This window comes from Megascapheus bottae, chromosome 31, assembly GCF_031878675.1.
Source record: "Megascapheus bottae isolate mThoBot1 chromosome 31, mThoBot2.hap1, whole genome shotgun sequence".
NCBI lineage: Eukaryota > Metazoa > Chordata > Mammalia > Rodentia > Geomyidae > Megascapheus > Megascapheus bottae.
The window spans coordinates 3,625,678-3,641,564 of NC_143539.1; the positions used below are offsets into that span (position 1 = coordinate 3,625,678).

At 47.2% G+C, this 15,887-nt stretch overlaps 1 protein-coding gene across 2 annotated transcripts; it reads right to left on the bottom strand.

The window, feature by feature from the left end:
• Positions 1-426: 426 nt before the first annotated feature.
• Positions 427-10,135, bottom strand: LOC150043634 (sulfotransferase 2A1-like). 2 transcript variants are annotated; one of them, XM_090322903.1, is made up of 6 exons: positions 10,000-10,135; positions 5,160-5,371; positions 3,418-3,544; positions 2,133-2,227; positions 1,555-1,732; positions 427-539 (listed from the first exon to the last, which is right to left on the bottom strand). In XM_090322903.1, the coding sequence occupies exons 1-6, from the start codon at positions 10,133-10,135 to the stop codon at positions 427-429; spliced, it is 861 nt and encodes a 286-aa protein (XP_090179029.1). The 2 variants fall into 2 exon arrangements, with proteins under 2 accessions (XP_090179029.1, XP_090179030.1); XM_090322904.1 differs by lacking the exons at positions 1,555-1,732; positions 2,133-2,227.
• Between the last annotated feature and the right edge of the window lie 5,752 nt (positions 10,136-15,887).

The window sequence follows — 15,887 nt, forward strand, 5'->3', positions numbered from 1 at the left end:
GCTTGGCCAGGTCCCCCACCCCCACCCCACTTCCCAATCTCCCCTTCCTTCACTGTGCTCACTCAGCATTTCAGTGTTCACATAGAGGACGTTTCCAGTCTGCCAGTGAGGGGCCCACTGGTCCCCCCCCCATGCACACACGAGGGACAACCTCTAGGCCTTCCAGTAATGGCACCTCTGCAAAGCACAACACGAAGGCATGATTGTCAGAGTCCAGTTCCATTGCCTTCTTTATTTCAGCAAGAACACACTCGGGTCCCATGGTGTGGGTCACTGCATGGGGCTGTCACTGGTCCTGGTGATTGAATCAGAGGAACAAGGGCAAGATCCAGACCTCCAGATTTGAGTGACAGCTTTATGCCATGATGCCCCACCCGAGTGGGGAAACAAGTCCTCATCCCCAGTGACACAGAGGGGAGTCTGGACTCAGTCCCAGAGGAACAGCTCCAGAGGAAGTCCCGCCATCTTCTCCCGGAATATTTCCTCAAAGGCCTGGGTCTGGGCTGGGCTGAAGTGGTTCTTCCAGTCCCCCACGATGCCTGGAAGCCATGGAGAAACACTGACATCAGATGTGACAAGGCAGGAAAGCACTGTCCACTCATGTCCCCTTGGCCCACTGCCTGCCACGGGGTAAAGCCACAGATGTCCCCAGGACATGAACTCCACATCAACCTTGCTCCATGTCCAATGCTCTCTTTGGAAATTCTGACTTCAGCCATCATGGGCCCTGTTCCTGTCCAAGGTGAGGGGAAGTGCAGGAATGCAGACTCAGAGGACTGCTGTCCCCCCAGTGTCCCTGAGCCCGCCATAGTATTTCTATATACTAAAGAGCTAAGTGTGTGTGTGTGTGTGTGTGTGCACAGAGTTCTTATATAATGAACATGCATAGGTGCATGCATGTGTATGTGCAGTTGGTAGAGTTATAATAGAGTTGAAAATGTCTGTGCATGTGTGCATCCATGTGTGTTTGGGTATATGCATGTGTATGTGATAGTCTTATATACTAGAGTTAAATGTGTGTGCATGTGTGCATGTGTCATAAGGGACCATGAACTGATGCCATGGATGGTGTTTGGGAGTTATTTTCTGCTCAAGCCTGGTGCTCTGCCACTGGAGCCACAGCTCCATTTTCTCTTTTTTCGGTGGTTAATGAAGACAAGGCGTCTCATGGACTTTCTCAATCTGGGCTGCCTTTGAACTAGGATCCTCAGATCTCAGCTTCCTGGTAGCTAGGAGGAGAGGTGTGCTGGAAGTCAAACTTTGTTTTCTTTTCTGGTCTGATTGCTATCTGATTACTGACTTCTCTGTTTGTTTGCCTGTAAGTTGAAGGCTTGAGCTGAGGGACTGGGGTGCTGACCTTGAGCTTCTTTTGCTGACGGTTGGCTCTATTTGACTAGAGCCACAGCTCCACTTCCAATCTACTTTTTCTTTGGCAGAAGCAAGAAGGGAACCGCCAGCCAGTCCTTGGCTGAGCCATGGCCCTGAGCCTGTGGCTGGAGCACTGGACTTCCAGAGCCAGGCGGACAGACAATCCTTACCCAGACGACTCCTGACCTTTCCTGGGGATTTTGATATTGGCAGAAATAATCTCCTCAGGCAGCTTATTGAGGTTGCCCAGCATGTTGTCCTTCATGTTCTGAAAGGAACTGTTCTCCACGACCAAGTCCAGCTCTGCAGGCTCCAGTGCCTTCCCCAGGAACTGACAGATCTTCTCCACCGTGTTCCTTGGGTCCTAATGCAAGAAAAACAGGGTCCCAGGTACAACAGAGAGATGACAGGGAGTGGGTCTCAGGAGGAGGGGCAGGAGGAGAATGGAGGACAGCAGCAGGAAGTGGCAGCAGAATGGAGTTGGAGGTGTGGCTCCGTGGTAGAGCACAGGCTCAAGAGCCAATTGTCATGAAATGAGGTCAAGGCATTTCCTCAACACAAAAATAAAAGAGAAAGAGAAGAGGAGGGAGGGGTGACACACAATGTGATGGAAAATCTGACAGAGTGGGAGATGGACTGTGTGTGTGTGTGTGTGTGTGTGTGTGTGTGTGTGTGTGTGTGTGTGTGTGTCCTGGGAGAGAGGTAGAGTAAAAGGGGAGAGGGCAAAAGGGGTGGGAAGGGCTGTGTGGAAAATCCTTCATTACCTTTTTCATCACCTCATAACTGACCACCAGCACGTTCTCCTTTTCCTTCATGGACATCCAGCCTCGCACGTGATCAAACCAGGACCCGTAAGGAACTGCAGGGGACAGCAGGGCACCATGAAAAGTCCCCACCATTCTCCGAGCCCTGTGTCTGGCACGGATGGCTTTGGTCCTTGTCACCTTCAGCAGGGTGACACTCAAAAATAAAGCCTCTTCTTGAGGGTGTAAAGAGAGAGCCTGGGGACCAGGACTTGGTTTCCAAACAATTTCCCCTGTGGAGCAGCCTTTGCCCCAGGGGAGGCAGCTCAACCAGAGGCAGCACCCACTCCTCTCCCCAGTGCATCGAACCCCGAAGCCCCTCACAGAACCCACGCTGAGCTCCTTGCAGGCCTCGCTGGCCCTGAGCCATCCTTTCCACAGCTGAGTAGAAGTCCAGTGTCAGCTCTAAGCCTAGACCCACGGCACACGAGGTGCCTCAGCACCCCTGCCCACAACACCAGGCCGGCATTCTGCAGAGGTATTGCTTTGGGCATAATCACTGAGGTTTATGCCCAAGGCTGGACTTGACCCCTTGAGCCACCCCTCCTCCTCCTGCTTCTGATGATGAACTGGGGATGACAACCTCATGTTCTTTCCTCCCAGGTTGCCTTCCAGCTGTGACCCTCCCTCTCCGTTCCTGAGTGGCTCAGATGACAGGCCTGAGCCACCAGGCTGCACTGTAATCCCAGAGGTCAGAGATGTTGAGTCAGGGAGAAGCAGTTCAGCAAGCACCTCCACTGGTGGTGAGGCCACATCCACAGGACTTGACACAGCAGAGGGTGAGGGCAAGAAAGCACACAGGAGGGGTCCCCACCCCCCTCACACAACTCAGGCCATGGAACCTGACAACACTGTGGACACAGGACACAACTGCAAGCAGGAGGAATGACCCAGCACTTCTGTAGACACAGAGGGACCCCAAATTCAAGCCACAAACTCTGAAATATAATCTCAGTATAAACATACAGGAGAGTCGGGGTTGGTGGTCTGGGAGCCAGTGAGGAGCTGTCAGTCACCACTGTGGCCAGCAGCTCTCAAGAGGGGGCGGGCCCTGCATGCTATGGAAGCTCCAGGGGCTCAGAAGCCATGGGAACTTCATCAAGGCCAAGTCTGCTGCTGCCTTCAGCACATGTGAATTCGAGGATGAGGAAGCCCTGCACCCCCAGATGGTGAGGTTTAAAGATAAACCTGGCCCAAGTCCTACAATAAATTTATATCCTTTCTGCCCTCTTCACAACCCACTCACCATGTCCTTGCAAGAACCATTCAAAGTACTGTTCCAGGGACTCTGGTTTCTTAGCCAGATTTGTAGAACTCCAGAAATGATAACCAGATATAAGAACATCCTTCGGGTTTCTGGTGACATAGATCACCTGAAAGGGAGAAAGGAGAAAAATTCCCATATTTTCCCACATTTGTGTTCAGAGAATCCTAGAATGTTGCTGTGAAACCTCCAAGTATCTGTGGGGTTTTGGGTTGTGTATTACTTGGTCAAATGCTTTCCAAACTTCTTGTGATCAAATCATTTTCCAGGAATGAATCAGAGGAGGTACAGTGGCTTGCCTAAACACATCTGCAATATTTGTCTACATGCAGAAGACAGCAGACACGGGTTAGTCTTTGCTGGCCATAGAGTGAGGAGTTGTTTACTGAAAATGTCTGAAGAAGTTTGTGTTGGTGGCTCTCGTCTGTAATCCCAGATACTCAGGAGGCTGAGATCTGAGGATTGTGGTTTGAAGCCAGCCTAAGCTCTAGCTATCTGAATACCACAAGTGGATCTGTGACTCAAAGTGGTGGAGTGACAGCTTTGAACACAAAAGCTCAGGGAGAGCACCGAAGCCCTGAGTTCAAGCCTCAGGCGTGACACAAAACCAAAACCAAAATCAAAACATAGTCTGTGTGCAAATAAATGGTGGCTCACAACTGTAATCTTAGCAACTGAGGAGGATGAGATCTGAGAATAGCAGTTCAAAGCCAGGCTGGACATGAAAATCTGGGAGACTCATCTCCAATTAATCACCAGAAAACTGGAAGTGATGTTGTAGCTCAAAGTGGTAGAGTGCAAACATTGAGTTGAGAAGCTCGGCAACAGGGCCCAGGCCCAGAGTTTAAACCCCAAGACCACCCAAAAAAAAATCCTCCAAGACATTATAAAACAAAACAAAACCCATTGAAACTGGAGGGCAGAGGGGATGAAATAACACAATCAGCAGAGTTCACAGCACATGAGCCCATTACGGTCATGTTCAGGACCAAACAAGTGTAGTTACCATTAGATCACAGAGGTGTGTGCACTGACTGGTGTGGGCAGGCAGGGGACCTGCAATCTCATAGGACAGAGATGCTGGTGTGATCTGGACAGAGTCCCCAGGGGTTTATTCACTGCACCCACAATCAGAGTCAGGGGACAGTGCCACATGCCATGACACAAACAATACAATGTCACCTTTCTTTTTCTTTCTTTCTTTTCTTTCTTTCCTTTCTTTTCTTTCTTTCTTTCTTTCTTTCTTTCTTTCTTTCTTTCTTTCTTTCTTTCTTTCTTTTCTCAATCCTAGAGCTTGAACTCAGGGCCTGTCCCTGTGTTTTCTTGCTCAGGCTGGACCTCTACCACTAGAGTCACAAATCCACTTCTGTTTTTCTTTTTGCTGGTTCACTGGAGATGAGTCCCCAAGCCCATCCTGCCTGGGCGGCTTCCAACCTTGATCCTCAGATCTCAGCCTCCTCAGTAGCAGGGAGGGCAGGCATGAGCCATGGGTGTTGGCTTCAAATACAGTGTGCTTAGTCTTTGAGTGCATCCAGTCCATGTGTCAGGGATTATCTGGCCATGATCCACAGGTTTGAACGGGGTTGGTGTAGAGAATCCCAACCTCATGAAGGAGTCTCAGGCCCCGCCATGAACTACAGGAGGAGAATGCCAGATCTCCTGCTGTGTTCCATCTCAGGATTAAAGGGCATTGTTGGAGTAGGTGTTGTCCACGGTGCACTGACCTTGGCCTTGGAAGTGAAGAAAGACTTGGGGAAGAGTTGGAAGGGGAGATGGGAGGTGATGAGGGGGGGGCCCTCCTTCCTGTCCAGTAATAATTCATATCCATGTATACTCTCTAGCCACGGTGAGCGATCATATGTGGTCACAGATCTGATCCACTTGGGATCACCCTTGGTGTGAATCAGAGAGAGAACCTCAATCAACCAATGGGTTCCTGAGGACAGAAAGAAAAACAATATTTATTTCTGAGTATATACTATTTATGTATATATTCCATAGTGCTAAACATATATACCATGAAACTTACCAATGTAAACTTGGTCAAACTTACAATCTGGTGTGGATCAGTAGTGTAAAGTATATTTTATTCACAGCTCACCGAACACCTATATTTTGACATATTATAAATCTGCTCTGTTCACAACAACTGAATATTGATTTGCTTTATAATGTGGGAAATGGAAAGTATACTATTTTTTTTTAATTTGGTGCCAGTCCTGGGGCTTGAACTCAGGGCCTGAGCACTCTCCGTGGGCTTTCTCAAGACTGGTGCTCTACCACTTAAATCACAGCACCACTTCCAGCTTTTCTGTGTATGTGATAACAAAGAATTGAACCTGGGTCTCCATACATGTTAGGCAACTACTCTACCACTGGCCAAACTCCAGGCTCAATATATATATATATTTGTTTTTTGTTTTTGCCAGTCTTGGGCTTCAGCTCAGGGCCTGAGCACTGTCCTTGGGCTTTCTCAAGGCTAGAGCTCTACCACTTGAGCCACAACACCACTTCTGGCTTTTTTTTTATGTATGTGGGACTGAGGAATCGAACCTGGGTCTTCGTGCATGCTAGGCAAGCACTCTACCACTAGGCCAAACTCCCGGCCCAAGGCTCAAAATATATTATTTTTGGAATGTGGAAAATGGATTGTTGTAAGGGAGTTTTTGGAATTCCATTAAACTGGGGCTTATAGCCCTTCCCTTCCCCCTGCCTCCCTCTGCCACTGTTTACCCAGACTTAACACCCTTCCCCTGCCATTCCTTTACCCAGACTAAGGCTGTATCTTGAGACATCTTGGTGCCCACAACCAGATGCATCTCATTTACAGATAAAGAAGTATGAATAGGGATAGTTTAATTTCTTTTTTCCCTATGTGGATCCCTTTGATGTCCTTTTCTTGCCTTATTGCTCTGGCTAAGAGTTCCAGCACTATATTGAAGAAAAGTGGGGAGAGTGGGCATCCCTGTCTAGTTCCTGATTTTAAGGTGAATGGTTCCAGTCCTTCACTATTTAGTATAATACTGGCTGTAGGTTTTTCATATATGGCTTTAACTATTTTGAGGAATGTACCTCTTATTCCTATTTTTTTAGTGCTTTCAACATGAATGGATATTGTATTGTGTCAAATGCCTTCTCCGTGTCCAGAGAAATTATAATATGATTCTTATCCTTAGCTCTATTGATGTGATGTATTACATTGATTGATATGTGAATGTTAAACCAGCCTTGCATCTGTGGGATAAAGCCTACCTGATCGTAGTATATGATTTTTTTAAATTTGTTTCTGGATTCTGTTGGCTAATATTTTATTCGCAGATGACATGATCCTCTACTTGAGTGACCCCACAAACTCCACTCCCAAAGTCCTAGAATTAATAAACTACTTTAGCAAAATGGCAGGATACAAAATTAACCTTCAGAAGTCAGTAGCCTTCTTGTACACCAACAATACACAAACAGTAGGCTAAATCAAGAAAATGATCCCATTTGCAATAGCCCCCAAAAGAATAAAATACTTAGGAATTAACCAAAGATGTAAAGGAATTATTCAATGAAAACTATAAAAGCCTAATTAAAGAAATTGAGGAGGACACTAGGAAATGCTCATGGCTAGGGAGAACCAACATAGTGAAAATGGCTATATCGCCAAAATTGATAAACAAATTCAATGCGATCCCCATCAAAATCCCAAAGACATTCTTTACTGAAATAGAAGATATAATCCAAAGATTCATATGGAACAAGAAAAGACCTAGAATAGCAAAAACAATTCTAGGCAAAAAGAGCAATGCTGGTGGTATTACAATACCAGACTTCAAACTCTACTATAAAGCCATAATAACAAAAACCACTTGGTATTGGCACAAAAACAGACCAGAAGATCAGTGGAACAGAATAGAAGACCCAGAAATAGAACCACACACCTATAGTCAACTTTTATTTGACAAAGGAGCCAAAGATATACAGTGGCACAAACACAGTCTATTCAATTATTAGTGCTGGCAAAACTGTGCAGCCACATGCAGAAAACTGATAATTGACCCGAGCCTTTCTCCATGCACAAGCATTAACTCAAAGTGGATCAAAGACCTCAATGTCAGACTGGAAACCGTGAAACTGCTACATGATAAAGTAGGAGAGACACTGGAACTCATAGGCACAGGCAAAAATTCCTGAGCAGAATCCCAGGGTCACAACAGATTGGAGAGAGACTCGATAAATGGGACTACCTAAAAATAAGAAGTTTCTGTACAGATAAAAGCATAGTTGCAAAAGTAGAGAGACAACCAACCAACTGGGAAAAGATATTTACCAATAATACATCTGACAAATGCTTAATATCCAGTATCTACAGAGAACTCAAGAAACTAATCCCCCCAAACCCAACAAACCATTCACTGAATGGGCAAGGGAACTAAAGAGAGACTTATCAGAAGAAGAGATTAAAGTGGCAGAAAAGCATATGAGAAAATGTTCATCATCTATGGTCATAAAGGAAATGCAAATAAAAACAACCCTAAGATACCACGTTACCCCAACAAGAATGGCCAAGATTTTGAACTCAGACAATGACAGTTGCTGGCAGGGTTGTGGAGAAAAAGGAACCCTACTACACTGCTGGTGGAAATGTAAACTAGTTCAGCCACTCTGGAAAGCAGTGTGGAGGTTCCTTAAAGAACTGAAAATAGACCTTCCCTATGATCCTGCCATACCACTTATGGGCATCTATCCTGAACAGCATGACCCAGGATATTATTATAAAGACACCTGCTCAGCTATGTTCATCTCTGCACTATTCACAATAGCCAGGCGATGGAAACAACCCAGATGCCCTACTGCAGATGAATGGATACAGAAAATGGGGTAGATAGATAGATAGATAGATAGATAGATAGATAGATAGATAGATATACACACACAATGGAATTCTACATAGCCAACAGAAAAGATAAAATAATGGCATTCACAGTGAAGTGGATGAATCGAGAGAAAATCATGTTGAGTGAGTCAAGTCAAAACCAAAGGAACAAAAGGCACATGGTATCCTTAATTTGTGGCTATTAGACCCAAAAAGTACAAGACCGAGGACTCAATATTTGCATACCCAATGCTATGGACATGGTAATGGAAATACAAACAACTATAAAAACATAAACACCTGTGACTCTACAGACATAATGTTTTATTTCAAAAATTAATATATTTCTATGAAATACAAACCCTTAGCCTAATTTTGATTAAGTTCTAAAACCTAAGTCCCAGTGATTGTATATAGAGATTCCCTTCTTGAACACTTGTTTGTTAAACTTGTTATTTGAAATATGATGTAAAAATCAATGTTAATAAATTCTTTAATTAAAAAAAAGAAGTATGCAATTTACAGTGTGAAGCCCCTATGAGATTTGCAGTGTGAAGTCCCAGCCTGTTTGTGGGCTTCTTTAAGAACCACATGTGCACTGCACCCCAACATCCGGACCAGGGCATCGCTCGTCCTGGTCATCAGCTCCTTCCCTGCTCCGCACTCTTCTAACATCCCCAGCGTGTCCTGAGTGGTCTCACAGTTTCTCCACCTCTGCACCCACTACACCTTGCCATCTGCTCTGCCTCCCACAATCTCATCTTGAGGATGTTGGCAGATTGGGGGCCTTGTTCCTGAATGCAATCACACACAACTTCTTTTATCATTCCTGCAACTCAGAAGGCAAAATGTTGAACTAGCCAGGCGTGGTGGCTCATGCCTGGAATCCTAGCTACTCAAGATGCTGATATCTCAGGATCAAGGTTCAAAGCCAGCCTGGCCAAAAGGACCTAAGACTCTTATCCCCAATTAACCTCTAGAAAACAGGAAGTGTGGCTTGGCTCCAGGGTAGGGAGGCAGCCTTGAGCTGAAGAACTCATGCACACCACCCAGGCTGAGTTCAAGCCCCATGACCCAACCCCCAAAGAAGTTGGGGATCTAGAGGAGCGTGGGTCTGAGCAGTCAGCATTTTCAGCTCTGAGTAATACTCCGTTTTGGTTTCTCAACCTGTTTTGGAGTCGGCAGCCATTTCTCTGTGTATGTTTGGGTTGAACCCACCTGTGAGCACTTCCTGAAATCCCTTCAGCTCACCCCCTGGCTCTGGATTCTTGACACATGTCACTTGCCGTGAGTCCTGGGTTCTCAGCCCTCTCCCAGTGCTCCTCACACACAATGCAATCCCTGGGATTCTGGGCCTGGTCTGCCAGCTCCTTGAATGAACCCCAAGATTTCCAGTTCCCAGCTCTGGCCCCAAATGATTCTTCTATTGGGAATCCTGCCTTTTCTCCAAATACTCTAAAGGCATTTATTTTTATATTAATATACCATGGAGCACCTCCAAAACACCTTTTTAAAAAGTTGGTGACAATTCTGTAGCTTGCCCAGGGCCTGGGCACCATCCCTGAGCTTCTGTGCTGAAGGCTGGCGCTGTCTCAGGGCCACAGGTCTTCAATAACGGGCTCTGACTCGCACCCAGGTGGGAGGCAGATGGGGGTGGGCACAGGCCTGGCCTTCCCCACACAGCCCGGGCCGCGTCTGCTCACCTGATTTGGGGTAGGTCACCGTGATGATGTCCTCGTCCTTCACCACGAACGTCTCGTGGACTGCTTTTACGATTTCAGGGTTGAAATTCAGAACCAGGAAAGGAATGCCCTGGTACCACACATAGTCCTGTGCCATGTTGGAGCCCTGTGTGTCCAGCTCTTGTTCCAGGAACTGCCACTGCCTCTGGGCTGGTAGTGGCTGAGTCTGTTACATAATCTTAGATGATAAGGTGAACCATTTACATTTTTCATTTCATTGCAAAACCAATTTGATGATAAAGGAAAAAAACAGCATGAATGTCTTCAGGGATTTCTTTTTCTTTTTCTTTTTCTTTTTCCCTTGTCTGTCCCTGGTATTTTTATTGGGCAATTATGAAATCATTCAATAGGCAATTTATGCTTATGGATCCTGGTAGGGATCTAGTAAAAGAAGAGGAAACAGGCATCAGTAGTTGCTTATTATTAGTATTATTTTTTTTTTGCCACTCCTGGGCTTAAGCTCAGGGACTGAGCACTGTCCTTGGACTTTCTCAAGGCTAGAGCTCTGCCACTTAAGCCTCAGCACCACTTCTGGCTTTTTTCTATGTATGTGGTGCCGAGGAATCGAACCCAGGTCTTCGTGCATGCTAGGCAAGCACTCTACCACTAGGCCAAACTCCCGGCCCTAGTATTATTATTTTTTAATGTACCAATCCTTTGTTTTAAAGAGGTACAGATTTCTGAAAACTGTCTGAGGGGGAGAGCTGGGCTTCCCTCTCAGTGCGCTCAGTTCAATCCAGTATTATCACCAAGATTCCTAGATGCAGCCTGGCGCAGTGGCTCACACCTGTACTCCTAGCTACTCAGGAGATGAGATCTCAGGATCCCAGGATGAAGCCAGCCTGGGCACTAATATCCAAGAGACTCTCTCTTATCTGCAATTAATCCCTAGAAAACGGGAAGTGGGGCTGTGGCTCAGGGGTAGGGTGGTAGCCTTGAGCTGAAGAGCACAGGAACAGCGTGCAGGCCCAGAGTTCAAGGCCCATAACCAAAAAAAAAAAAAAAAAAAAAAAGATTCCTAGATGCATTTTCCCTGTGGACTCCCTGAGGCACTGCCACAAACATGGTGACAACTCCTGTCTCCAGGATAAAGAGCGCCCTGGACCCTCACAGAACTCAACCTGAGCACCGTCCAGACCAAGCTGACATAAGCCATGATGTCCACAACTGAATAGAAGTCCAAGTGCAAGGTCTAAGCTTTGGCACATGGCACACCAGGCCCTTCCCGCCCCTGCCCACGGCACCAAGCAGGTCTGCCTCCAAAAGCAGCCATTTGAAGAACACTTGAAAACACGGAAAGTCACGGCTGAACAGTGTCCAGACACGATTCAAGATCTCATTTTGGTGACTCACACTTTGTAGATCATAGCCAAACTGATGATTCGGGTTGTTTTTTGTCTGTTTTTTGTTTTGTTTTCTTTTGTCTGCGTGTTCTGTTCCCCTTCTGGGACGACTGAAGTGAGGTCTTGAGCTCTGCTTCTGAATGCTTACGCTCAAGTCCAGCACTCTACCACTTCAACCACACCTCCACTCCCGGTGTTTTGATGAATTGTAGATGAGAGTCTCAAGGACTTTCCAGCCTGGCTTGGCTTCCAACTGTGATCTCAGCTCTCAGCCCCCTCTCGTGTCTTCTGCTCCAGGTGCTCGCTGAGAGCTTCTCGCTGGCTTCCCAGACAACCAAACTCTACCTGTCCTCTGTACGCCTTCTGCTGCTTTTACATTTTCTCTCACGGTCAATTCAGATTTGCTCCTTGAAGTTGGATTTCCTGTGTTTCCAGTCTTGCAGAAAGGCTGGATCATTCCTCTGGGCTGTAATTGTGTCATGTCTCCATGGTTCTCTCGGGCTTCCGGGGCCTGATTGGGAAGGAATGGGGGAGACCCCACAGCTGTGCTTTGTTAACCTCACCATCTGCTGTCCCATCACTCCAGGTGCTTGATGCACTGCTTCTCCATTTTCCACACAGCACTCCACACCCCACAGTCCTCACCCCTTCTTCCATATCCTGAGGAACAAGGTGGAGAAGGTCTGCCGGTTCCTGGGGAAGGCGCTGGAGCCGCAGATCTGGACTTGGTCCTGGAGAACAGTTCCTTCTAGGCCATGAAGCACAACAAGATGGCCAATCCCAGCCACGTGCCTGAGGAGGTTATTCCCCAGGGCATCAGACTGGCCAGGAAAGGTAAGGAGATGCGGGCACACAAGGGTGGAAGCGCCAGGAGAGGGAAATCTGGTCCTCGAACCCCAAGCTGATGGCCACGGCTCAGCCAGGACAGGCTGGTAATTCACTTCCAACTTGTGTTTAAAGGCATGTAGACTGTTAGTGGAACGGTAGCTCAGGTGCTAGAGCAACCTTCACGAGCAAAAGAAGCTCGGGTGTGTTGAACCCAAAGTTCCCAATCCCCCCGAAAGACCACCAGAGTCCACAACCAATGCAAGCAACAAAGAGCTGTTTATTAGCAAGCTCGAGCTTGGTCCTCCACACCTTAGAAACCAGGGACGCTTAGAGGCCCCGAGTACAGAATTAGCACAGCTTTTTTTGTTGTTGTTGCCAGTCCTGGGCTTGAGCTCAGGGTCTGAGCACTGTCCTTGGATTTTCTCAAGGCTAGAGCTCTACCACTTGAGCCTCAGCACCACTTCCGGCTTTTTTGTATGTATGTGGTACCAAGGAATCAAACCCGGGTCTTTGTGCATGCTAGGCAAGCACTTTAACCACTAGGCCAAACTCCCAGCCCCAACACAGCTTTTATAATACAGAATAAACAAGGTTTCTTTGTTTTTGTTTTTTTTCGTTTTCATTCTCACACCTTAGCCTCATGGTTTGGTTAACTTCTACTTTGGAACACTCCTTCATTTCTTATCGGCTTTGATGTTATGGTTTTTCAACAGAAATTTAGGTCAGGATGGCCTTGCTGGCTGTGGAACACAGCTGCAGTCCTAGAGATGACCTTTGAATGCCCTTGCTAACTCTGAGTAAACATCTGATGGAGCATCTTACAGTTCTCCTGAGAAGAGGCAGTTTGGGGAGTTCTCAGAACTTTACAAAATGAAGACTGCTTAGAAATAACTTTCTACTGAAGTTCATCGAACTTCAAAATTAATTTAGGTCTCATGGGTTTCTAAACAAAATTTGGAATTAAAGTTGTAATAAATGTTTCTTTTAAGAAAGAGAAAAAAGGAAAATTAGGACTACCAAAATGATTGCTTAATTGCATTTCAGTTTGCTCTTGTAAGTTTCTTTATAGCAATTTCTAGTGGGCCATGAAAAAGGACAGCAGATCCTTACTCAGATGTAATTTTGGCCCTTACCAAGTTCCAGGTAAGATCATGCTTGGAGACTATTTCTGTCTCGACCAAATTGTTGCTTTAATTGGAGTACAGTGGCCTTTTGTAGGACTCATTATTGATCTGAAAGCTGCAGTTCTGAGCCAGCCCGGGCAAAGCAGAGTCCCTGTGAGATTGTGGTGTCTAATCTAGCAGCAGAGTGCTAGTGAGGCAGCGCTGCTTTGGAGCTCAAAGTGGCTGAGTGCTAGCCTTGAGCTGGAGAGCTGAGGGGCAATGCCCAAGCCCTGAGTTCAAGTCCAGCAACCAACCAAGTGGACATTTATCCCTGCGTAAAGACACTCCTGGGACAAAAGCAATGAAGCATCCAGATGCAGACACACATTTTCCTTGCTGTTAATGAAGACTTCTGGCATGCACGCAAACACTGCTGGGACTGGAATCCTGAGACCCCAGCCTGAGCGTCCTCACCCTACACTCCTGGGGTGGGAGCGGGGCTCATGGTGGCAGAGGGTAAAATGGATGTGGCCAGCACTGGACAGGGAACGGGGCTGCTGTGGAGTCCCTCTCCCAGGAGAGATGGGTGGCTTCACCCCGTGCGTGGGCAGAGTGCAAAGGGAACGGCACCTTCCTGCCCAGGCCCTGGCTGTTTCTCCATGACCTCCAGATTTCCCTGGGGACTGGAGGGGACTGGAGGGGACTGGAGGAACCACTTCAACCCAGCCAGACTCAAGCCCTCCGGGAAGCAGTCCAGGAGAAGAGGCGGGACTTCCTGTGGGAAGCTGTTCCTGTGGGACAAGTCCAGACATATCTCTAGGACTGTGGAGACAAAGACCTGTGCCCCCATGTTACAGAGTGCAGGACCTGGTGTGTGGGTGTGTCACAGCATAAATTCAAATCTGAAGGTCTGGATTTCCCCAAGACACCTTTGAGCCCATCACGCCATGCCCACTCCCATTCGAGCTTTGACAAAATGGTTTGTGAGGTCCTGCGATGGTGGCTCATGCCTGCAATCCCAGCTACTCAGGAGGATGAGATCTAAAGATCACAGTTTAAAGCCAGCCGGACAGGAAAGTCCAGTGAACCACCACAAAACCAGAAGGGGGGCTGTGGCTCACTGGGGTAGAGCACTAACCAGCCTTGAGCAAAAGAGCTCAAGCACAGCATCCAGGCCCTAAGTTCAAGCCCCACCACCAACCATCAAAGAAATCTGTCTATCTATCTATCTATCTATCTATCTATCTATCTATCTATCTATCTATCTTTGTTGAGAAGGGGAGATGGGGCTCAAATGGCAGAACACCAGCATGAGCTGAAAAGCCAAGACAGAGTTTGAGCCCTGCACAAACACTGATCTGATCTGTGTTCTTGCTTGAGATCTAGCATTCTCCTTCTGCAGATCCTCACTCACGAGGTCAGGGGCCTCAGCCCAAGCCCAAGTGGAGTCTAAGCTATGGACTGTGGCCAGATAATCCCTGGTAGATGAACTGCATGGATTAAAGATGGACAAATTAGGGCCGGGAGTTTGGCCTAGTGGTTAAAGTGCTTGCCTAGCATGCATGAAGACCCGAGTTCGATTCCTCGGTACCACATACATAGAAAAAAGCCGGAAGTGGTGCTGAGGCTCAAGTGGTAGAGCTCTAGCCTTGAGAAAGTCCAAGGACAGTGCTCAGGCCCTGAGCTCAAGCCCAGGACTGGCAAAAAAAAAAAGATGGACAAATTATTTTTGAAATCCAGGCACCAGTGGCTCACACCTGAAACCACAGCTACTCAGGAGGCTGAAATCTGAGGATGGAGGTTGGAAGCAAGTCCAGGCAGCAAGGCCAGGAGACCCTTATCTCCAATGAACCATCAAAAAGTCCAGAGGAGGAGTCATGGCTAAAGTCATAGAGCACCAGTGTTAACAGGAACAGTCCTCAGGCCTTGAGTTCAAGCCCCAGGACTGGCCAGAAAAGAAGAAAGAAAAAAAAGGAAGAGGAGAAAGAGAGAAAGAGAGAAAGGAAGGAATTAAGGAAGAAGGAAAGTCTTTGACTTCCAGAGGGAGGTCCCAAGTCTCTGGCCCAGCACAACGCACACACTTCCCAGTGCAATGCTCCTGTGGTGTGAACATGCACACCCATACACAGGAACACCGTCAGACACGCATATCCACGTGAACACACACACTCACACACACACACACTCGTCCCATCCCAGTGATGAGACAGAAGTATTGGCTGCGTCTCAGATCTGCAAGGTCAGGACAAGGAAAGGAAGTGGGAGAACCTCTCCCTGACCCAGGAGCCGGAGGACACTTGGGAATCCATGACACCAGGATCATGGCTGAGAAGGCAGGGAAGGGAGATTCTTGAGGAAACAGGAAAACAAGAAAAATGAGGAATCTTGGGAAAGACTTCTTGGTCGGCGTGGGGCTTGCACTCTGGTCCTGGGTGCTGTTCCTGAGCTCTTCAGCTCAAGGCTGGTGCTCTACCACTTGAGCCGCAGCCCCACTTCCAGTATTCTGGCAGGTAATGGGAGATAGGAGTCTCCTGGACATTTGTTCATGTGGGAACGTCATCCTCAGATCTAATCC

Coding starts and splice junctions, on each gene's coding strand:
- LOC150043634 (XM_090322903.1), bottom strand. CDS start 10,135: ATGGCACAGGACTATGTGTGGTACCAGGGCATTCCTTTCCTGGTTCTG. Junction 1,733..2,132: donor GTTATGAGGTGATGAAAAAG/GTAATGAAGGAT, acceptor TTCTTGCATTAG/GACCCAAGGAACACGGTGGA. Junction 540..1,554: donor TATCAAAATCCCCAGGAAAG/GTCAGGAGTCGT, acceptor CATGGCTTCCAG/GCATCGTGGGGGACTGGAAG.